The sequence below is a fragment of the Lupinus angustifolius genome, unplaced genomic scaffold, assembly GCF_001865875.1.
Source record: "Lupinus angustifolius cultivar Tanjil unplaced genomic scaffold, LupAngTanjil_v1.0 Scaffold_359, whole genome shotgun sequence".
In the NCBI taxonomy this organism is placed as follows: Eukaryota; Viridiplantae; Streptophyta; class Magnoliopsida; order Fabales; family Fabaceae; genus Lupinus; species Lupinus angustifolius.
Window position 1 is genome coordinate 57,037 of NW_017727760.1, and position 25,182 is coordinate 82,218.

The 25,182-nt window shown below is 34.3% G+C and overlaps 2 protein-coding genes across 4 annotated transcripts; both read right to left on the minus strand.

Moving 5' to 3' along the window:
* Nucleotides 1-7,660: 7,660 nt before the first annotated feature.
* Nucleotides 7,661-8,392, minus strand: LOC109341078. Its single transcript, XM_019578882.1, has one exon. It carries the CDS (start codon nucleotides 8,390-8,392, stop codon nucleotides 7,661-7,663), a length of 732 nt encoding a protein of 243 aa, XP_019434427.1.
* A 3,566-nt stretch (nucleotides 8,393-11,958) lies between these two features.
* On the minus strand, nucleotides 11,959-19,237 carry LOC109341077 (thioredoxin O1, mitochondrial-like). 3 transcript variants are annotated; one of them, XR_002106886.1, is made up of 7 exons: nucleotides 18,971-19,237; nucleotides 18,415-18,480; nucleotides 18,039-18,089; nucleotides 14,908-14,987; nucleotides 13,970-14,014; nucleotides 12,993-13,146; nucleotides 11,959-12,188 (listed from the first exon to the last, which is right to left on the minus strand). XR_002106886.1 is itself a non-coding variant. In XM_019578880.1 (7 exons), the coding sequence occupies exons 1-7, from the start codon at nucleotides 19,182-19,184 to the stop codon at nucleotides 12,179-12,181; spliced, it is 561 nt and encodes a 186-aa protein (XP_019434425.1). In that variant the 5' UTR covers nucleotides 19,185-19,237; the 3' UTR covers nucleotides 11,959-12,178. The 3 variants fall into 3 exon arrangements, 2 of the variants coding, with proteins under 2 accessions (XP_019434425.1, XP_019434426.1); XM_019578880.1 differs by having other exon boundaries at nucleotides 13,052-13,146; XM_019578881.1 differs by lacking the exon at nucleotides 11,959-12,188 and having other exon boundaries at nucleotides 12,871-13,146.
* Nucleotides 19,238-25,182: the final 5,945 nt, after the last annotated feature.

The following is a 25,182-nucleotide window of genomic DNA, read 5'->3' on the forward strand; positions in this document are numbered from 1 at the left end:
GACTTTCTTATAATGAGGAGGCTCTTAGGAAGCCGAATCAAAAGACCAAGAAGCAGACCAAAGAGGAAATATCTTCCATACAAGGTGTCTAGTTGGTGGTAAGGTTTATTGTTTGATCATTGATAGTCGAAGTTGTACAAATGTCGTTAGTACAAGATTAGTGTCAAAACTAAATCTTCAGACTAAGGCACATCCCACTCCATACCGATTGCAACGGTTGAGTGAGGTGGGAGAAATGCTTGTTGATAAACAAGTTGAAGTTCCTTTTACTATTGGAAGCTGTGAAGATCCGGTCCTATGTGATGCGGTGGATATGGAGGCTAGTCATTTATTACTATGTCTTCCATGGAAATATGATAAGAGAGCAAAACATGATTGATGTACAAATAAGTACACATTGGTACACAACAAGAGGAGCGTGATTCTTTCACCATTGACTCCCGAACAAGTCATTGAAGACAAAAAAATCTTGAAAACAAATTGCACTAGAAAAAAAAAAGAATGAGAAAAAAAACAAAAGAAATTGAGAAGAGCACACAAAAAGAGAGGAAGAGGAAACCACTATATCTTATGGATAAAGTGGAAGACAACAATGTTTCCTAACGAAACAACCCGCAACACCTCTATTTTGTTTCACAACTAACTTTGTTTTGCCAAAATATGTTTCTAGAATTTTTCAGGAGCTTCGAATCATCAAAAGAGTTGATGACTGGTGGAAAGCCAAGACAATGTTGACTTGCCTTGAGATTGGACTCATGGATGGCTTAATCAATCAAGTAGTGTTTACTAAAAATTGGACTGAAGCACCTACCAACCATACACAAGGGAAGTATTTGCATAATGTTGGTCTAATAAAAGTTATTAATTTGTTTTCGTTTGATGTAGGTGAAGAAGATACAATTTTGAGGTCGAAATCTCTTCAAGAAGGAGGATATGATGTGAACCCCAAAGAGCCTAATTTTGATTATGATGGTCTTGAAGGCATAACTGGTCTTATGACTAGGGCTAGGGCAAAAAGGGCTCAAAATGCCCTTGGACAACTCATAGGGTTGATCCATGATGGTGAGCCAAAAATAGCTCAAGGGGGTTTAAAGATGCTTAGTAGCATCTTGGTCCATGGTTCTGACCAAGCCAAAGACGGACCAGGCCAAACGCATGAGACAGACCAGGCCACACGCATAAGACAGCCCATGGGTCTGGCACCGGCGCCAAATTTTACCCTGGCACGGAGCCATGTGCATCAGCCATGGAACCTGACCGAGACAACTCTAACTGAGTTGAGGTCCATGGCGCACCAAGTGATGATGCAAGCACTGGGCCAACCTGGCCTGGCAAGGATATATGACCGAGGCGCATGCGCCTAGCGTGCCGCATCAAGCACTGGGCGTAGCCTGACCGAGTCAGGCCTAACCAATTTAGTTAGCATTGAGCATTTTTAATTTTAATAATAAATGTGTGGGATAATTTTTGTCCAACACTTACTTAATTTATTTTAAGTATTTTGATCATAAATATGCCCATAAATAATGTCCAGTTTGAAAAATGGCTCGTGGAAGACCAAGTCAAGCCTAAAAGTGTAACCGACACTTTAATGTTTCGACCAACTTTTATTTTTCATGAACAAAAGTCATTCTAACTTAGTCTATTATTATTTGGAAGGTAAATAAATACTATTGTAGCCGTTGGAGGAGGATTGCTCGAGGAGAATCAAAATATGACTGTGGAGGGGCTTAATGGAGCATTTATGGTGCTTAAACACCTTCTCTGGACCGTTGGAGCTTAATTCACCAGGGCACATTTCACCCAGGGGAATCTTTCAGAGCTGTTGGAGCAAAGATTCTCGTGTAGAATTAACATATGCCCATTGGAGACCTTAATTGTGCATTGATGGTGCATTATGGACATGTTTTAGCCGTGGACAGCCTAATAAATTACACCAACAACATCCTAAGATATTTAGTGCAGGATCACTCATCACTCAGTAGAGGGAAATTCTTTCCTTGACAAAGGGGATCCAATGCCAAGAATAAGTGCACCCGATGACCATTAAGAAGGTCATAACTTCATCAATTCAACGTGTGCTGAATTGGAAGTCAAACAAAAATCCTATGAAGCTCATCAAAGCCTAGCCGTGAGCATTATGGAGTCGTCAAGTCTCATTCACCATGTGACTTAATTGTAGGTCGTGCACTTAAGAGAAAATAGAATCCTATGCTCTTCACATTACAACTGTGGCATCCAAGGCATCCTATGCATAAGTCATTATGTTTATCTTTCAATTGTAAAAAAGCACACGAAACACATGGGCTAATATCTTTACCAACAGAATGTAGTCTACTTTAGGAATAGATTCATTTGGCTCATAGTATCCTATGTTAGATTACCATGCATTAGCCTTACTATCTTAATGTTAGCCAACCGTGGGAGCCTAATGACTTGCCTATAAATGTAAGACTTTTGAAATGGAATGAACAAGTTAAGTTAAGTTAAATTCTTTGTGAATTAAGGATTGAATCCTTGTGAGAGTATTCTCCAAACCTTCTTGGTTGAACCCAGATTAGAAGTTCTTATCAAGAACCAAGTTCTTGTGGCGAGCATCACTTTGGCTTATCAACACCTCTAGTGTTGTGGCGCCTTCACCTCAAATCTTATCCATCATATTTTCGCTCCCTATTATATTCTAAAAGCTCTAGTCAACTATGAGCTTGGTCAAGCACCAACCAAGATAGATCATGCAAGAGCCTTTTATCCAAGATGTTCACATGAGTTTGTTTTTGATGAAAATACCCAGCTGTACTGGACTTTTGACACTTTTGGCACATGAATCTTTTTATTTTGTTTTTTACTCTTTTGTTTTGTTGTTTTTCACTCTTTTTTTAATCTTTTGTAGAATAATAGAATAAAATAAAGACAGTAGAAATTAAACAACATGACACAAGAAGAACTTGAAGACGCCAAGCAAGAGACTAGCTCTAATGACACTTGATGTGAACCTCATTGGGGTGGTTCTTTTTATGATGATCTATCTTGGTTGGTGTATGTTTGGACCGTATACAATGTATTGCAACTTGGAATTAAACTTAGGCGGCATATTATTTCATTGAAAGATAAAAGAAGTTGGGTAAGATTTGAGGTGGTAAGGCGCCACAAACAATTGAGTTGTTTAATAAGCTAAATATGAAGTTCACCACAAGAAACTTGGATTCTTGATAGGAACGGTTTGCTCTTGATTCAACCAAGAAATTAGGAGAACTTAGCTCACTAATAATGGAGATATTCCGATATCCAATTCAAGGTATCTTATTCATGTAATGTTACTGCTACATATAGGAATTGGCAAGCCAAGCTCGGGTCCCAGAAATTCCACAATAAACATGACTTAACTAGCCTAATTAAAACACTAATGACTACATTGTGGCTGGTCCAACATTAGATGCCACTTACTCACACGGTTACATTGTCCAAGACTTGTTACCACACGTCTAGAAGCTTAAGGGAAATTCCTCACCTAATTTAATACATTAAAAGAGGTAAGTAATGGTTGATCATCATAGGATTCCTTCATGCTTCATTGTCCAACCTTTTCCTTGCCTTCACATGGCTTGACAACTAGCATAAAAGCTGGACACCTTTGGATTCCATCCATCAATGATTCCACACGGCCAACTTGTAAGTGACTTGAGCACAACCACTAGGCAATAGAGTAACTCGGTCAAAAAGAAGTTGCAACGGCCTGGACAAGCATATTACACACTTTAAACATACAAAGACACACCACCATAAAGCCACACACGCCACACTTCTCTCCTGCTTTAACTATGGTGGTTATACGTTTTTGATGGCAAATTTACCAAAACATTTACATGGCGTTTATTCTTGAATTCAAACATAAAAAAGATGTTAAGCAAAGCTTAAGCACCCGTGAGAAATGGTAGGCCAATTAATGCTACGGTTCCACACTCTTATTAATGCACAAATGATGACTTAATGACTTGTAGTAAGACTCTCCTTCAAACCGTGACCCCACTCCTCCAAGCCGTGACCATTATGTTAGTCTTGTTGGAGTTAAGAAACTCAAGAAGGTGTGTAGCAGAGAAGAAGAAATTGATCAAAGGAATTAAAGAGTAAGAGATAGGAAATGAACTTCTGAATATTGATTTTCTTGTGAACTAACAATTACAACATTGCTATTTATAGTAACCAAATGCTAACTAACAAAACTGACTTTCTATTTAAAGTACATGACTTAAAACTAACTTCTTCAACACTACCCCTTAATTCATGTATGTATTACAAGCAAACAACTTTCAGCAAATTCCTTAGAATTCTAAATCTTTCTACCCTTAGAGACTTAGTCATGATGTCTGCAACTTGAAGCTTTGTTTTGCAGTATTTTAAAGTGATCTTCCCTTTCCCTACTTGGTCTCTTAGAAAGTGATATTTCCTTTCTATATGCTTACTTCTACCATGTGCTACTGGATTCTTTGCAAGGTTGATAGCTGATTTATTATCCACCTGCAACTCCACTGTTCCAGCAAAGCCAACCTCCAATTCTTCAAGCAGAGAGACCAACCACATTGCTTGGCATGTTGCATTACAGGCTGAGATGTATTCTGCCTCACAGGTAAACAAAGCTACTACCTCTTGTTTCTTCGAACACCAGGAAATTGCAGATCCACAAAGCATGAAGACATAACCTATGGTGCTTTTTCTTTCCAATTGATCTCCACTCCAATCAGAGTCAGAGTAGGCTAGGAGTTGCAACCTATCTGATCCTGATTGATTGGAGAGTAATACTCCAAATTCAGTTGTTCCTTTTAGGTATCTAAGGATTCTTTTGGCTGTAATCAGATGTGATCTTCTTGGATTGCTCATGAATCTGCTCACCAATCCAACATTGTAATTGATTTCTGGCCTTGTGTTGCATATGAATCTCAGACATCCAACAATCTGCCTAAACAATGTGTTGTCAACTTCAGGTTCATGCTCATGCTTATCCAGTTTTAAGTTTCCTTCTGCTGGTGTATCTACAGCATTGCAATTCTGTATGTTGAATTTGTTAAGAACATCAATAATGTACCTTTTCTGGTGCATTAGAATTCCATCATCAACCTGCTTGAACTCAATTCCAAGAAAGTATGCTACACTCCCCATATCAGTCATTTCAAATTCTGTTTTTAGCTTCACCTTCACCTCTTCAATGCCTCTTGGATTGTTTCCTTTGATGAGTAAATCATCCACATATAAGCAGATGATGAGGATATCACACTGGTTTGGTGTTTTGACATACACACCATGCTCTACATCACACTTTTTGAATCCTGAACATGAGAAGAAGGCATCAATTCTCTTGTTCCAAGCTCTTGGGGCTTGTCTGAGACCATACAAGGCTTTTCTTAATTTGTAGACTTTGCCTTTACATCCTTTCACTACAAATCCTAGAGGTTGATTGACATACACTGTCTCTTCAAGTGGACCATTGAGAAAGGCAGATTTTACATCTAGCTGCCACATTTGCTATTTGTTCCTGCTTGCCAATGCCACAATTACTCTAACTCTCTCCAATCTAGCAACAGGAGCAAACACTTCTGAGAAGTCAATCCCCTCCCTTTGCATAAATCCTTTTGCCACAAGTCTGGCCTTGTGCTTTGCCATGGTGCCATCAGGATTTGTTTTGGTTTTAAAGACCCATTTTAAAGCAATAGGAGTCTTATCTGTTGGAGGTTGCACCAGTTCCCAAGTCCTATTTTTGTTGATTGATCTCAGCTCCTCTTGCATAGCCTTATTCCAGACCTTACTGCTTATTGCTTCATCAACTGAGATGGGCTCTGCATCTGCAAATAGTGCCATGAATTGTACTAGTTCTCCTTCATTATTAATAGCATCATCAGGTGAGATCAAGCAATCCCTTAATTTGGCAGGTAAGTTTCTAGTTCGTGAAGGCCTTCTTGATTCAACTATCTCACCTTGTTCTTGCATCTGAGGCTCATTTTGAGGTATGGTTTCAATCACTGATAAAGGCTCATCTCTGTCATCATAATCTTTCCATTCAACAGGTACTTGTTCACAACTTGGAATTGGTCCTTGATTTTCATTCTTCCAAGATCTTGACTCAATGAAGTACACATCTCTACTCAGCATCACTTGATTTGTTCTTGGATTGAGCAGCTTATATGACCCTGTTGGATGATATCCAACAAAGACCATTGCTTCACTTTTGTCATCTAATTTCCTCCTCTTCTGGTCAGGAATGTGTTTGTAGCATAGAGCTCCAAAAATTCTAAAGTGTCTTATTGATGGTTTGATCCCTGTCCATACCTCTTCAGGAACTTTGTGTGACAATTTCTTTGTTGGGCAGTGATTCAAAACATATGCTGCAGTTGTTGCAGCTTCACCTCAGAGGCCTTGTGGCAAGTTTTTACTCCTAAGCATACTCCTTACCATGTTCATGATTGTCCTATTTCTCCTTTCAACAACCCTATTATGTTGAGGTGTATATGGTGCTGTAACTTCATGTATGATTCCATTTTGCTTGCAGAAATCTTCAAACTCTCTTGAAGTGAACTCACCCCCTCCATCTGTCCTTAGAATTTTGAGTGATTTTTCAGACTGCTTTTCAACCATACATTTGAAGATTTTGAAGGTGGCATAGACATCACTTTTTGCCTTGATCAAGTATAGCCAAAGCTTCCTACTGAAATCATCTACAAATGTGAGGAAGTATTTGTTTCCACCAAGAGAAGGAACCTCCAAGGGTCCACATACATCTAAGTATACAACATGTAATATGCTCTGTGCTCTAGGTGCAGTGAACTTGTTGAAACTGGATCTTGCTTGCTTGCTGACTATGCAACTGTCACACACTCTTCTTGGTATTTGTATTGAAGGCAAACCAAGAACCAATTCTTTGGACTGCAAAAGATTAAGGTCTTTGAAGTTAAGATGACCCAATCTCATGTGCCATAGCCAAGTCTCATCATCCAAGATTTCAGTGTTGAGGCATTGTGACTAAATTGCATTGAGATTCACTTGGAAGGTCCTATTCTGAGTAAGAGGTGCCCTCAGAATTTTTCTTTCTGCTTTGTCAAGAACCTCCATGTATCCATTTTGCATCTTCACTGGAAGCCTCTTTCAAGCAATTGTCCCAAGCTTATGAGGTTGTTTTTCATATTAGGAACCAACAACACATTAGTGATCATTGATGTCTTTCCATTCTTCTTCTTTATTATTACATCTCCTATTCCTTCAGCTTGAATGGACCTGTTGTCAGCAAACCTGGCCCTCCTTTTTTTGCTTGAGTCAAAGTTGACAAGCCAATCCCTATGACCTGTCATATGGTTAGAACAACCAGAATCAATGTACCAGGTCTCTTCACCTCTATCCTCTTGGCTTGTTGTCATCATCAATAGCACAGGAGTGTCATCATCCTTGGTTTCCATCTCTTCTTTCACCATATGAGCCTCATTATTGTGCCTGCTGTGAGTGTCAAACTGCTTTGGAAGTGCTTGACACTCATTAGAGAAGTGTCCAACTTTGTTACAGTTGAAACACTTAATCTTCTTCCTATCCAGCTTCCTTTTTCCTCCTCTCCAAGTATTGAAGCTACCTCTTCTTGTGAAGCTTGTAGGCTTTTCTTGATCAGATCTTTCTTGTTCCATATTCAAGTGTCTAGAATTGTGATCTCTTCCTTTTCTCGGTTTCTTGCTCCAAATCTGGAATTATAACTTCCTCTTTTGAAGACTTGTGCTTGTAGTGCCTGTTCAGATGATTTTTCTGAATTTCTCTCAATGAGCCTCTGCTCATGAGCCTCGAGGGAGCCTTGTAATTCTTCCACCCTTATTTCTTTAAGTTTCTTATACTCTTCAATAGCTACCACAATGTGATCAAAGCAAGGTGATAGTGTTCTCAAGAACTTTTCTACAATATTTTGGTCAGAGATCAATTCACCACATGCCTTCATGGCATTTGTGTGAGTGATGATTCTGTTAAAATATTGTGCCACTCTCTCTTGTGATTCCATCTGCATCAACTCATATTGTCTTCGCATAGTTGACAATCTAACCTTCTTTAATTGCTCTGCCCCTTTGTTACATTTCTCCAAGATTCCCCAAGCTTCTTGTGAGTTTTTGGTTGCTGCGATTTTCTCAAAGTGGGCTTCATCCACACATTGATGTATTAAGCACATAGCCTTGCAATATCTTCTTTTGTTCTCCTTGTAGATGGCTCGTTGTTGCTCTGTTGGTTCTGTGGTGAGATCTGGATATCCATCTTCAACAATTTCCATGATTTCTTGAAAGCCCATAATTGCTTTCATTTGAATGCTCCACCGATTCCAATTCTTTCCATCAAGAACCGGAAGTATCGTTGTGAAGTTTGTGTTTGATTGTGCCATGTTTATTTGTGAGAAGGGAAAAGAAGATAGGAGAAGAGAATCTGGATGAGGATCTTAGTGTTGTATGACCTAAGCTCTTGATACCAATTTGTTGGAGTTAAGAAACTCAAGAAGGTGTGTAGCAGAGAAGAAATTGATCAAAGGAATTAAAGAGTAAGAGATAGGAAATGAACTTCTGAATATTGATTTTCTTGTGAACTAACAATTACAACATTGCTATTTATAGTAACCAAATGCTAACTAACAAAACTGACTTTCTATTTAAAGTACATGACTTAAAAATAACTTCTTCAACAAGTCTTCCATTTGAATGAGATAATTGATTAATTTGGACTCTTCATGAATTAAATTTGCATTTGCATTCACAATGATTCCAACGAGTTGCCTAGGTGTTTGATGTGTCCTTTTTACCATTGCTCTTGTCATAAGTCCTCCAAGTCCTTGGACGCCTCTATGATCCTTGTTTGGCTCTAATAGGCTCATATCATGATGGCAAACTAAGAGGAAGCTTAAGTAGTTTTCTAGTCATGTTTAAAATTTCTTGTAGTAAAAATGTTGAGAGTATGTAGCAGCGGAAATATTGTAAACAATTAACCAAGTACAGGATGTAAAAATTAAGAGAGAAAGGAGAAGAGAGGAGTTACACCAATAATATTACATTGGTTCACCTTCTTGGCCACTAAATGCTACGTCTAGTACTCTTGCAGCATAAGAAATTTTCCACTGATATTCTGAGTTGTAATTACAAATCTCTCCCCGGGATTATAAGTAAATTACACACTCACCAATATTTCACACACTTAGAAGACTTCCTCTTCTAAGCAACACTCTCCCATTTTTCGCACACCCTATGCTGAAAAGTTTACAACAATTGAATGAAGGATATAACTAGGCAAGAATTTCCTTACAAGATATAACAATGATATTTCTTGCAAACCTTAGTATCTTTCTAAATATATAGTACACAATGCTCTTAGTGTTTTAAGTATGAAAACTCAGAGAAAAACACTTGGTTGCAACTTCAGAAAATTCTAAAAGTTTAAAACTGAAGTTGCAAGAACAAAGTATAGAGATTTTTTTGAAAGATTGTATGAAAGTTGTATGTTCAAGTCTGTACGAATTTGGGTGTTCCAAGGCGTTTAAATAGGCTCCTAACTAGTCGTTATATCCCTATTACAAAGGTACAAGGCGTTTGGAATGAAACCCATTTGTTTTGGATGAAAGATGTTCAGTTTGGTGTAACAGCTCTCTGTAATAGATTATAGCAAGCAGTAACCAATCACCCAAACATTTTGTCCAACTAAATAATTGGTTACTTTTTGTTATTTTATTGGGTAACTCATTACTTAGTTTGGGTAACCTGTTACTCAGTCATAGTAACCTCTTAGTCACTATTACACAATTCAAGTAATATGTTATTCAGGTCCAATAACATGTTACTCAGGTCAAGTAACCCGTTACTTAGCATATTGAAAATTAATTTCTTTTGACTCTAAGTTTCCAATTGATTTCAAAATTGGTTTTTCACTTTGAGCATTGTGACTAAGTATATAAAAGATTCAGGGTAGATTCATTGTCTTCAAAGTCTTCTTCCTTTTTTTTGGGTGATCTTAGTGTTTTCATCAAAACCATGCCAAGGTCAGTAGCAAGATATTCTTCATAAAACCAAGATGGTACTCCTGAGCAATAATATCATTTGATCTTCTTTCTATTTTGTTGGTTCTTGGTGAACAACATTATTATTTTTAGTTTCACTAATTAAGGCTTCTTTTACTCTCATTCTATACAATCTTTCTTTTTATTTTTTCTGGAGTGTATGGTATGATTGGAGAAGAGTAGCTAGGTATAGAAGTGTTCAAACAGTTCAACCAACAAATGCATCAAAATGCCAAAGAGGACCCTTGCGAAGGAGCCTTCTCCATTCAATCATCTTTTATCCAAGTTAGGAGTTGTCAACATATACTCTCCAATTTGAGGAGGAGTGTTGTAATATATTTTGGTATTATAGAATAATATTGTATTGAGTAATAATTAGTTTAAACTTAATTACCTTTTGTATTTTCATGATTAAAATATATGTAAAATAGATTAGTTAGTTAGTTAAGAGTTAAGTCCCTTATATTTTCTATATAATAAGTTGGTTAATTTCTTTGTAGTCAATTCATTTAATCTACTTAATTATATTCATTCAATGAATAAAATTCACAATAGTTTCTTGCTATTTGATTTCGAATAAAGTCTTTAAAATCTTAACTCAGCTACTACCATCATGAAATATATAACTATATATAATGAGAAAATCAAACTAAACTAAACCATACAACAACTTAATCCAATTGGAATGAATAGTCTTTAACTCTTAAGCAAGCAATCAATAAGCCAAAACATTTGAGGATAGAAGGGATATTGGACATAATTCAATATTTTATCTTAGAATTGTTAAATGGCCATTGCTTACATATGATCCCAATTTTGTGTCCTTAGTAGTAGGAGTGAGCATAGACTGGGTCGGTTGAGTAAGACTTACCCCTTATCCAACCTTAAATGATGGTCAAGTCATTTTTTGAACCCAAATTTGGTTCTAGACCGAAACTAACCCAACCTTAAATGTTGATTGGGTCAGCCTTTGAACGTGATCCCGATCTTATATTTGATTAAATATAATATGTACCTATTTTAGATAAAGTCTTCACAATATTATTTACTATTATGATATATAATAATATATGTAAATATATTGTTAATCATGTATATATAATGAAAAATAGAGTATTAATGATACTTTCGACCAAAAATGTGTTATTACTTTGTATAGAATTGAAAGGAAACACACAAATATGATAAATAGATAACCATAAGACTTGTCGGATCGGGTAATGTTTATCATCTACCTGACCCTAAATATTAAATAGTCATCATTAAATCCGATGAACCCAATCCTATATGATTGGGCCACACAAGATGAGTAAATAAGGATAGGTCTTGTTCCCCATACTTAATAGTCCTCTATACTTGTAATGCTTCGGCGATTAAACAAGGTCTTAGACTATCGTGTAATTGAGTATAAGCTAAGTCTTATATGGGTAAGACTTTAATATAGAGGAAACCTACTGAATATGAGTCTTGGCCATTTTCCAATAAATAGTTTAGAATGTCAAGAAAAAAATCCTTTTGTGAAGTCCGCCTAAGATGAAAATAATAGAGACTATTGAACAACACAAAAATCATATATACTATGAACTTGTCATTTTGGAAAGACAAAAGAAAAAAAGGATTTACTTAAAATAAACTTACTCTATATCTTAATTATTCATTCTATGGAAATCTAATGATTCACGTGATTTGAAATAATCAATAAATCTGAACTATTAGATTTGCATATAATAAATAACTAAGATGTGGAATAGATTTTTTAACTTACACCTGAAGTAAGTGAATCCCCTCCTTTGGAAAATAACACTCAAAAACCATAATGCAAAACCTGTAAATAAAGGGGTAAATGATAAGTTTTAGAAACATTCAACTTCACAATATGCTATCCAAATATAAGCATTACTCACCACAAATATCTAACCCATGAGCCATGTCCAACACAAATATTCAAATTCTCTATTTTTTTATGGAAATTCAAAAATACAATATTTGATGAATATAGATAACATTTCAATATTAAACAAAATATATGGAACCTATTCGGGAATGACACCTAAAGAATCTGTAAGCAGTTGCAGTTTTTATCAATTTGTACTTCACAACCATCTTTCTTTCCTTCCTCAAAAATCAAAGTCAGTCCTTCCTGAAACACAGAACTTTGTTAGCCAAAACTCCATACCAAACAAATAAAAAATTATGTTGCCCAAAAGAATCAAGTGAAGAAGCAGAAGCATCTCAAATCTCAGTTGATTGAATCACATTGTTTATTTAAAAAACCAACAAGGTGTTAGTCTAATGGTATAAAGCCCCGCTAGATCCTCAAGGTCACCAAAAGGTTAAGGGTTCAATTTTTGGGAGCGACACTTGTTGGAAGGGGCAGTCATCACGAAAGAAATTAATTCCTTACCTAAAAGGGTGAAGGGATACTCTTAATAGTACCAAAAAAAGCCTTTATGGCATAACTCAAATGGTGGAATTGAGAGGAAATTTGGGTAGAAAGTTCTACAGTTCAACAAGTAGTTGCACCCAAATACAAAAAAGTGGGGCAGGGAACTCTACCCAAATCCAGGAATCTAAATGTGTAAAGCACCATTTTGATTAAAATTGCAACACCCTCTAAGTTGGATTAATTAGTTAATACTTATTGTAGAATCTCAAGTCTCAACGGAGCAAATCTCCAATACTCTTACTAAAGCAAAATGCAATAATTCACCATATAAGCAAGAATGTCTTTGCATATGCATATCAATGTAAACATGTATCATGTATGTTTGAATGTGGGGTGTCCAGTTAAGTGTGCTACCACTGCATAACTAAATTCGTGATCCGATATCAAATCTAAGCAGCAATGTACAACGGGCCAGTAATCACATTCAGCGCAGAGTACTACCACTTGAAATGCAACCAATTGAACACCAAATGGAAGAAGGGAAATAGCAAGCCTCACAGTGCATGTATCACATTGACAAAAGCAAAAATGAATTTAAGCTGTGAAGGATGGATTACTGGAAGAGTTTCTCGGTCACATAGTTCAATCGCGTAATGTCAGCCCCAATAACTTCATCAACCTTTTTCCCTTTCTGAAAGAAATGGAGTGTTGGCTGCAGCAAGGTAAAAACATTATTATGTTATCGTGCTTCCAGAGGGAGATATGAAGAAACATCTATGTTAAGCCAGATGCGGACAGCAGGTCAGAATTTGCAAGGGCAAGCATAATAAAACAGGTTTTAGTAAATTCAATGTACTAATAAACGCAAAATGTGATGTGTGAATTTTAGTTACAACTAAGCAATTGAACCAATCGTGTTAAACCAGTGAGATTCATTATATTCCAAAATTGCCAAAAATTCTTGCTGATTCCGTAATTACAAATCAAAGCTACAGTACACTTGTTAGATAACACAAATCTTTGGATATCTAAGCAGATAAAACAGCAAGGTCAACTCATAAATGAAACAACATCATAGCATAGCTAATTGAGCATGCTTTTGTACAAACCATAACTGGTTCTTAAAATATGAGCATGGCATATATGATTGTAACTTTGTAAGTATATCCTATGTTGAGTTAATTTTGCCACAACCCTAGTTTCACTCGTGAAGTACTGATCCATTAAAGGAGCTATGAGAAGGCAACAGAGGGTCTAATAAAGTTGAAACTTGAAATCATTGAAGCAACACCAGAACGAATGAAGCAAACAAGTTGAGACATGCGTTACTAAAAAAGATAACTGGCCAATTAAACTCTGAAGGATTCATTACTGAAATTTCCAGTTGTAGAGCTATATTCATCTAACGAATGGCAAATCTAATTCATAGGCACTGTCAGATTATATTGTATATACATTGTAAAAGTTGTTATCTCCACAACAATACTTGAACAATTGAACGTATAAATTTCTAACTATAAGATTCAATAAATTACCACAGATGTAATCTGTAACTTGCCCAATGTGCCTTGAATTGCTTCCTGTGATACATGGGGTGAAAAGGTAAAAATTTCAGCCATTGTGATGCATGGAACTTCTTGATGCCATAAAACAAGAAAAATTACAACCCATTGCAAAAAATGCACTGCTAGAATAGAAGAAACAAAGTGAAAACTAAAACAAGACTAGAGAGGTGAAAAAAACTAAATCCCAAAAAGGAAACATCGCAATGGCTGCCACCCAAAAAAAATTACAGGCAACAGCAAAACTTGAAAACCAGCCAAAGTAGCAAGGGAAAAAAGGTGGGAAGTATAGTAAATTTTCAAATTTATGTATTAATATTTTAATAATTGATTATATAAAGTTCTTGTATTAAGCAATCAGTTTTTAAATAGAGAATAAAGTATCTCATCATACTCATACCAGGAGATAAGTTATCTCCTTTTGCCAGTAAAAGTATGATATATGTACTATTTTATTTAGTTTTAGAAATATTTTTGTAGAAAATGACTAAACATGACACATGTCATACTTTTACTGGTGGGAGGAGATAATTTATCTCCTTATACCATGAGATACTTTATTCTCTTTTAAATATCAATGTTATTAAAAAGCAATGTTATCGTACATATCTTAGACTATTGTTGTTAGCTTGTGGATTATATATTTTTAATATAATAACAATTAATATAAAATGAATTATTGACTTTAACTACAATGGTGTATATGTCCTACATTATAATATTAAAAAATAATTTATACTTTGGTTCGTTATATATAACATAAATTTAAGCTATTTTAATTTAAAGTTCTAAATCTAAAAACTGACAGTAGAATCCTTTTAATACTTTAAAAAAGTGACCTTCCAATACAAAAATTGTAATTCAGTTCACATTTTAAAACCATGCATTACACCGTCAAATATTTTCCTTACCTGATCAATGTCAATCTTATATGTTGTTACATGAGGGTACTTCTTGCTGATATCCCCAACAATAGGAGAAATAAATCTGCCTACAGAGAAATATACAATAGTACAGTGAGAATATTTTTGTATGATAGAATATATTTAGCAAAATAAGCATGTATCAATCAAGCACAACCACCACCTCCAAGTAAATTATCAATATATTTATCATCCACATAATTTTTACACAAGCTTAATAGCTGTTTTAATAAAAGACTAAACTTTCAACCAGAAGAAGGACAAAAAGCTGTTTTGTAAATTTGAAGTTGTCAGTCAAGAGAACTTATGGAAATTTTCCAACATCCAGAAGGACGTTTGGCAGACCAAGTATGGGAATAGTAATGGGTTCCCGTTTCCCATGGGTACCTGCAAAAAATACCTACAATGGGTCGAGTCTAGGTCTATATTTTTAGATCCGCGGGTCATTGAGACCCACGGGTACTCAAACCCGCATTATGTTATTAAACACTAATGTTATATTATTAAGTAGTGAATAGTGATGTTATGTTGTTAATTGATAGAGTAAATTATACTGACACCCCCTAAGTTTTAGTAAAATTATACAAATCACCTCTTACTTCTCTACACCTACACAAACCTCCCTTAGTTTTTTATACTTTCATTACACTAACCACCCCTGCATAAGAAAAGAAATAAGTGTAATCTTTTAAACAAAAAATGTGATAAATGCAATTAAGTTAAACAAAATATGATATATTATGTAGACAAGTCTAAATAATATACAAATCAATGTATCTTTATTATTTTTTGTTACAAAATGCATAACAATTCTCAAGAAATATTGTTTAAATAGCTCTTATAATATAGTGTAACGAACCAAAAATAATAAAGAAATATTAACTCATATATTATTTTGACTTGTCTCCACAATATATCTGTTTTGTTTAACTTAATTGCATTTGTCAAATTTTTTGTTTAAAAGATTACACTTATGTCTTATGCAGAGTAATCAGTGTAGTGAAAGTACAAAAATTAGGGGAGGTTTGTGTAGGTGTAAAAGAGTGAGGGGTAGTTTGTGTAATTTCACTAAAACTCAGGGGGTGTCAGTATAATTTACTCTAATTGATATGTATAATCCATTATTTTGTTGATTGAACAATTTTACTAAATCAATTTCACATCATAATATTGAAATAATCAATTTAAAAAGCGTTTAAAACTTTAAATATATTTTATAAATTTTCTCTCATTAATTACCTAAATAACATATAAGATTGTAGAAAACAAATATACAATTACATAAATTACTTGCAATTATTTTTTATGTTTTTCGAATTTGTGAGTACTCGCAGACCTGCTGGGTACCCAAGGACCCGTGGATAGCAGACCTAGCGAGTATCAACACAGGTCTGGGGTAGGTTCGGGTAATGCAGTGATGCACGTTACTTAAGATAATAATAAAGAAGAGTTAATGACTAAGGCAACTACACTGGATAATTGATTCTGCATAACATTTCCTTCAAAAGTTCAGATTAAATACTATAAGGAGATACTTTAGGGTTTTCCTAATATGGGCTGATACTGAAGCCCATTTGATTCAGACTATTAAAACATAATTATTATTCCTACTCATAATCAGCAAACCATTTAGGCTTGTATTTAATCCTTGTGGGCCTATTGGGCTGCTCTTCATTCATATCCATCACCGTGTTTCTATCATGCAGCACCAGGACCCATCCAAACCCATTACCATCCTTAACTAGGTATCAGTGGACAAACCAACTATCGTAATTCAGATATAGGTTAGAAACGAATTGGACCAGTTCTTATCACACCACAACATATGCTTTTGAGTTTAGCAAACAGCAGCAGTCCTGTGTGGAAAGAAAATATTGAAACAGAGATGGTTTCTCAAGAAATGTTTGAAAGATTGAAGAGGAACCAGCTATGATCACAGTGATTTAAACAGAAATTCCTGCAAGAAATGCATGAGCTTTAATGAAAGATTTGTATTTCCAATTCTCCTTCTGATTCTTTTACATGCAGTTGCAGAGTTCCTACGGAGATATTAAGCCCATGTATCTATTATTTAACTAAAATCTTAAGTAAGAAATGCTTTACAGTTTACTACAGTGTGATTAGTGATTTAAATTTGCAAGTATTTTTTCGAAGATAATTATATCCTCTTTAACTAAGTAGTCAATCTAGATAGTGGCGCAGAGAAGCCAACCCAAAAAATGCTACATAGCAATAGTGGGATGACTGATAATTTAAAATAACGAAACAACAACAACCAAGCCTTATTCTCACAAGGTGGGGTCAGCTATATGAATCAAAGGATGTCATAATGCTCTATCATAAATATAAATAGATATCATACAAATGTGATAACCAAAAGTCAACTATTTGTAAACAAACAATTAACAATCAATGGAATGAGGAAAGAAAATAAAACTAATAAATGGCCTAAATAATAACCAACTAATAGAAGTGTTGTCTGCTATAAGGTGTAAACCATTACTGATCTACGTAAAAATGGCTGTCAAAGTTATTTAAATGGGAAAGATAGAAAGACAGAATTTAGCCACTGAAAAAAGGACGAGATAGAAAAGGAAAACAAAACTGGAACCTAATGGTAAACGGAGGAAGGCCCAAAACAGGGAGGTTCAAGGAGGCTGAGACTGCCAGAAATAGGTGGGATTTTATACTAACACCCTCTTATAATTTGGAGCTTGTTCACTTTACCAGCCTATAATTTTGGATTTGTTCAGTAAACTCACTTGAGGTTTGCTTTCATAGAGACTCCACGCAAAACTGCATTACATGTAGCACATAAATGCTAATTGGACTAATGATGATATGGACAAAAGAAAAATGAGTTTCATGGTGCATTTTCTCACATAGGAAGGTAGACTGCATCAAAACCATATGCGGATTAAGTTACAATTCTTTTTACATGTGAGAAGTATCATACTTCAAATATTCGTTTTAATTTTAAATTTACTTTTGTGGTCATCTTCCCATGAACCTCTTGGAGTGGTCATTTACACACTTCACTGATGTAAAATTGAAACAAAAAAAACGGTATAACTAAATCCAAAGAGTATAGTGAACAAAACAAAAGGAATAAAACTTACAAGGTCCACACCAAGCTGCAGTGAAATAGAAGACAGCATTTAATGAGTTGTCTGTGTAAGAGATTTCCAGCAGAAAAAGAAAACATGAGCTTTACATTATAGTGGCTGAGGTTACGACCATAGTAATTATGCAAATTTCAATTACTGCAATAGCAAAAAATTGCAACCAACAGGACTGCAATTATGGCTGCAATGCAGTAGCAAACACTACCAAAACCAAAATATTGTCGTCACAATTACAATTGTGTACAGCAATTTAGAAACTTCATTCATATCAACAAATAATACAACAAAGAAGAAAGGACATTTACAAAAACAATTCAAGGGAATGAACACTTATAAACAAAAGCAGGCATAAAAATAAATAAACACGTACCTTGAACTTTGTTAAGGATATTTTGAAATTCTTCCTCTGAATTAACAAGGACAATGTCGGAAGAAGCTGAAAATAAGTTAACGTTATCTTATTAGAACTCAGTACACTTTTTTTTTTAAATAAACTTGGTTACAATTCTTCTAAATATTCAATAAAAACATAATATGCTAAACAAATTATAGTCACACACTATTTTTTTTGTAATCTTCGTGCTTACAGATAAATCAGACACTCGATAGCTAAATTTTAAACACATGGAAATAGCTAATTAGCTATATTAATTATGAAAAGAATGATGACTTATTTTGGTTCCTCAAAATTCGTGCATATACCAATTTGCTCTATGGAAAACTTGAAAACCCGAAATGATCCAGAGATATCAAGTGTTGGTAAAATTAATACTTTTAGCATTTTTTATTACTAATTTTTAGGACACTGAACAATTGAGTACTGGTTTGGATATTTATCTATAATCACTAAAATAAAACTTAATAAATTAATTGATTAATTATATGATCTAAAATTGAGAAAGGAATGAGGAGGAGAGGGAACTAACGTGGGGAGGAGGAGAGAGAGCGGTGACTGGGCGGCGAAAAGGAGGCGGCGGCGGCGGCGGCGAAGAGAGATGGTAAGGAAGAGTGAGGTGTTAAAGTGGTGGATGGAGAGAATGAATGTGATTGTAAGCGAAGGTAGTTGCAGAATGGGCGAACCCTATTCTCTATTGCGTTGCGGAACATAGAAGAGGATCGAACTATCAAGTTTCTCGCCATTTTGCCTTCTTCCCCTTCTTCCTGTTATTGAAAGGTTTAAGTCAGGATTTTATTCTTTTTTTATAATTATAATTAAAATTATATTATAAATGTTTAAATGTTAATGTAATCAAATATGTTATATATGGAGATACATACATTTATGATTGTAAATGCTATTGCTTAGCAATAAATTTTAATTTAAATTACATTTTTAATCTGTTATCAATTATCTATTGGATGTATTTATATAATACATCTTTACACAAAAATTTCCATAAATGATAGCATAAATAAGTATATATATACTTATCTTCAAATATGATGTGTTATATACGTTTCCATACAACTTTTTCTCTAATATTAATTATGGTTAATATTTTAACCTTAAAAACAAAATTGATAATTTTTTGCCTACAATTTCATTTGGTTTAGCAACCGGTTGCTTTTCTCAAGCTTGAGAATGGAAACTAGTGTTAGTGATCTGCCTACTAGGATGATGTTACACTTTGACTAATTAAATCATATAGTCATTTTATTTGTGTTCTTCTGCATGGTGATAGGAGGGTTGCATGGAATAATCTATGATTAATATTGTTGGCATGACCAACCATTTGGACTTGTTGGCATGTTCTGGTTGATTAGGAGGCTGCTTTATGCTTGTTGGTGGCCTGGTCAGGTTGTACTCTAAGTATAGTTGACTTATAGCCTGTAGTGAGCTTTATAGCTGTAATCTAGGCATGTCCTTGCCGCAGAGTAGAAAATTAGGTGAGAATTGCATGTGACAAGTATCGTCATTGTGTAGACAGGTGGCAAAGGTGTGGTTACAGTATTGGCTTGTGGGATTGTATTCCGGTGACTATATGTCTCGTATAGTTTGTTGGTTGACTTGTACCATGGACCCTGATAGTATAAGTCCTCGTCAAGTGTTCGGGGTTAGCCGACATTGAGTAGCCTAGTTCAGTTAAAGGAGAGTCGTTTGACTGAGGTGGAACAATTTTCAATATATAATCTAATTATTGAAATAGTTTTACATTGTTCAATGTTCAAATTCTAATGTGCCATCTTAAAAATTATGAAGTTTTTCATCGATAAATCAGTTTGATTGGTATGATACAATACAATTTCACTGATTTTGAGTAATATTTTCCAATTTAAGTGATTTAATTGCATATTCGATACAATTATCATATTATACTTATGTGGGGACTAGTTGGATATGGTACAATATTTAGAACATAAATTGATACTTATAAGAAAACATGGATTGATACTTACAAGAAAACATGGATTGACAATGATGGTCGCTAGAGAAAAACAATTTTGTATTTGGTTTATTTTGAATATCATTTATAAAATGTAATAAAAAGAGTATTAATTCAATTAACCCGTTTTTAATATACCGAACTTTTTAGCACATTTAAGAAAATTTAGTTTAATTGTCCAAAGTTTGGTAAACATAAAATTAGGATTGTGATTGATTATTCAAAAACATCATGAACTAAACAACAAGTGAAAGGAGAATAATATACAAGTCATTTTACATGAAATATTAACATTCTCGTGAAAATCTAACATTCTTATCTGAAACCTTAATCCTACTTTATAAGGTTAGCTACACTAATTGAACAATTTTATAATACTCTATCATAAATTATCTCTATTAACAAAACATTAGTTTCTAAATTTTTTAATCTTTCTGCCTATGGTTTTTCTTAACCTTCTTTTCTTAATATTTTTCTTGATCAACTCTCTCTTTATGTGGGCTTCTATTGGTTTCCTTCACACATGTTCAAACATCCTAAAATATGATTATACCATCTTTTCTATAATAGGAGTTACTCTAACTTTCTCTCTAATTCATTCATTTTTAAACCTACGGTGTCTAGTATCTCTACTCATCCAACACAATATTCTCATCTCTATTACATGAAATTCATTCTATTGTTGACATTTTATTGGCCATCATTAGTCTCGTATAACATTAGAGGTCTTATAGTTTTGTGATAAAATGTCCCCTTAAGCTTAAGTGGTACCTTTTTATCATATATCATACCTAAAGCACTCTAGTATTTCATCCAACTCACTTGAATCACATGATCTACATCTCTGTCAATTTTCTCATCGTCTTGTACAATTGACACAAGATACCTCAATTTAGTGTCTTGTGGTATAACATGATCTGCAATATTTACCTATATGATAAGGCTTGTCCATTTCTCGCTAAATTTACACTCTGATATGATCCACAATCTAAACATTTTCTACATACTTCTAGTTTCCCATCTAATTCTTCTCTCGAGTCTCCCACTAAGATAATATCATATGTAAAAAGCATGCATTATGACACTGATACTTGGATATTCTTAGTAAGACCATCTAAGACCAATGTAAACAAGTAGGAGCTCAGTGTTGACCCTTGATGTGGTCCTATGACAATAGAAAAGTATTTTGAGACCTCGTCTTGTATTCTCACCCTAGTCTTGATCTCATTTTACATATTATTGATTGCTTGAATATAATCAATTCGAACATATTTCTTCTCTAGAGCTTTCGACAAACCCTCTCTAGGAACTTTATCATGTGCCTTCTTCAAACAAATGAAGATCATGTGCGTTCTTCAAACAAATAAAGATCATGTGCAAGTTCCTTGGATTCGTTTGGCATCTCTCCATCAATCATCATAGCATGTATATAGCCTCCATAGTCGACCTTCCTATCATTATAAGTTGAAACACATATGAGGTTGAAGACTATCTATATCATGGCTCTAATCAAGACAAAAATTTACAAGACAACATATTGCAACATACAAGGACATTAGATGAAACCCAAGACTATTATTAAGTTTATATCTTAGTTTACATTTATCTTTATAAATCATTGGTCTAAGATGCAATGATGTGGAAATTCCAATAGTTTTTATGCATCTCATATCATTAATTTTAATTAGTATCATTGCATATGATAAGAAAGATGATGATTGAGCTAAAATTCTAAGCTTTACCTTAGATAACCGATTAATAATCAATTAAGCAGTAGATACATTTTTTCAGAAACTATTTTGAGTTGTAGCTAATCAATTATCATGTTGTATTAATCGATTAACAGGTTTTAACAAACCAATACTACAACATTTTTGCCCTACGCCAACGGTTCGTAACTATGGTCTAATATAAAAAATTGTTGTCTTTATCATAGACAATGATATTCTAACTATGGTAGTCTAACGTGTTACTTTTTGTTTAGGCAACGATTTTTTGACATATGGCAATAGTGGAAAAAACCGTTGCCTTTATAATTGACATAGGCAATGGTTTATTTAGTTTACAAAGACTACAGTTTTTTACTATAGCCATAAGTAACACCCAAAACGTTACCTATGATAGTTTATAGAACACTTGTAAAATTGTAACCATAAGTAAGTCCTAAAACCGTTGCCTATGATAGTTTATACAACACTTTAAAATTGTTGCCTTTCCTAACATTAATAAAAAAATAAAAAATTCAATAGAATTTCAATATCAAGCATGCTATACACGTATTTTTTAGAACATGGTTTCTATTATAAATACCAGGACATCTGAAGTGGCATTGTAATAGTCAGTAGCAGCAAAAGCAAATAACTTATTATTCCATATACAACCCCACTCAATTGTTCATATAAATGAACTGAAGAAAGAACTTAATTGTTCCTTATCAAATAGCAAAAAGCTTAATTATTCCATATCAAAATAGCAAAGAACTTAGCAAAGAAGTTAATTGTAATAGACAACTTAACAAAGAACTTAACTTTTCTTCTATATACAGTCAACAACCCAACTCAATTGTTCAATATCAAAATAATTGAGAATGTGATTAGTGCCAAAAATACCTAATTTTCATACACTTTTCATGGCACTTATCCTATGCCACAATTTGAAAACCAACTTAATTCAACACTTTTTAGATAAATTTTGTGTGTTTGAATAATATAATTTTTTATCACCTCTTGTCCATGTTTTCTATGAGTTTCGTACGAAATTGGACCAAAAAGAATGCTTAGGATTGAAGAAATAAAGTTTGCTTCACCTTGAAGAAATCAAGCCAAAGTACTTGACACATGTGTGCTTAAAACTAAGCATGGTAAGGTGCATGCTTAAACTTAAGCATGACTAAGCAACTTAGTCTTGGTTGGAAGAAATTAAATTCAAAGAGAAGCTGCTCACAAAACTGTCCAGCCAAGCACCAGGCTAGGTCAGGCAGGCTGCTCAAGCAGGCATTTGAGCATGGACCAGGTCAGCCAAGTTGCTCAAGTAGGTAGTAAAGCGTGCACCAGATCAAACCAGGCTACTCAAGTAGGCAACTGAGTGTGGGACTAGGTCAGCTAAGCTGCTCAAGCAGACAGTTGAGCATGGGACCAAATCAGCCAAGCTGCTCAAGCAGGCAGTTGAGTGTGGGACTAGGTCAACTAAGCATTTGATCCACCAGAAAAATGGTTGATTGGCCTAGAAGAATGGCTATGTCATGAATGATGTCACAAGCCAAGCAACCAGCCAAAGCTAACTTCTGGACCAACTTTATGACCTCATGCATGAGACAAGCAAGTAGGAGGTATCAACATGCATGTAGCCTAGCTCATAATAGGTTGTCCAAGCTAGTTGGACAAGATGGGACAAGTTGTTGACTCACCAGTTTGGGTGTGCCAGACAGGGCGCTCAGCGACTAGAAAGGGGGGCTAAGCGGCCCACACTTTGCTTATAAAAGGCACACTCATTCATTCACTTTTACACATTGCACATAGTTGTAAATACTTTGTAAATTTCTCTTATTCTTCCTATTTTGGTTCTCTATCTTTCTAGAGTGTTCTTAGGCTGTTTTTAGGCTTTTAGTTTATAGAAATTCAAAGAGAATGGAGTTGGCAAATGAGGTGCAAAAACATGATTTTGTAACCTCATTTGGAATCAAAAGTATCTCATCCTTGGATAGATGGCTCATGCTCCTACATATTGATCTGGATTATGGTGTAAGGTTATTTATTTTCTTCATTTGTATCATATTTTGATTTCAATACATTCAAGTTATTACTTTTGGTTAAGTTTCAATTCTTTAAGAAGTTCTTAATGCGGTTTTAGCCTGATCATCTAAAACTTGATTTCAAGATCCAAAATTCTTCTTTTTAAAGTCTTGACAAATGAACTAAAAGTAGGAATACACCTTAGTTCATTTGCCAAATCAAAGCATCCATTTTAAGCAACTTGTAATCAAGGCTAATCAATGTTTACGAAGCCTGAAATAAGGCGTGACAACTTATTTCGTCTTGTGGTAGTTTTCTATTGATTAGTGAATTTTGCAAGATTTAAAAATCACTTTTTCTCGCCGGGGGACTAGGGAAATTTTATGAACTGATGTTTGGAATTAACCGAAAGTATAACACATAACTTGGTAATGTTCTTCAAAAATAATTTGAGTTTAGAAATAATTTCATATTTCAAACCAATCTTCTCTTCTTGAATTTGTAAATAGTTAGTTCTTTACTTTTTCATGTTTCTTAGTTCATAAAACCACAAAAACAACTTTAATTGTCACTTTCTTACTTTTGATAAAAAATACAAAGTATGAGTACATTTCTATTAGGTAATTCCTTGTGGTTCGAATAACCCTATACTATACTACAATTGAATCTTGAAAGAGATACAAATGTAAAATAGTAAAGTGTTATCAAATAAATTTTATTTGTTGACAAAGAAAGAAACCTTAGATCAAAGTGAAATTTAATTCATAAATCACATCTGTGTGAAAAGAAAAAATACACAGTCATAATGATGATCTAACTACTAACTTTTATTTCCAGTCATTTACATTTTCGCAACTAACATTTAATCTCTGTCATTTAAATTCTGCAACTAACAATTTATTTATTTATTCATTTATTCTTTACCAACCTTCCATAAGGAAGTAATTTGGTTAATAAAAGGAAATGGAAGTAAATATCACTCATTATCACTTGTGTTAATTTGCTAAATTCATACCAATAAAC

Bases quoted from the DNA above. Each gene is read 5' to 3' on its own strand.
- LOC109341077 (XM_019578880.1), bottom strand. From the start codon at position 19,184: ATGGCGAGAAACTTGATAGTTCGATCCTCTTCTATGTTCCGCAACGCA. The intron at 14,015-14,907 runs GTAAGGAAAATA...CATGTATCACAG, and splicing joins ATAAGATTGACATTGATCAG to GAAGCAATTCAAGGCACATT. The intron at 13,147-13,969 runs GTAATTTATTGA...ACCTTGCTGCAG, and splicing joins AGTTACAGATTACATCTGTG to CCAACACTCCATTTCTTTCA.
- LOC109341078 (XM_019578882.1), bottom strand. From the start codon at position 8,392: ATGGCACAATCAAACACAAACTTCACAACGATACTTCCGGTTCTTGAT.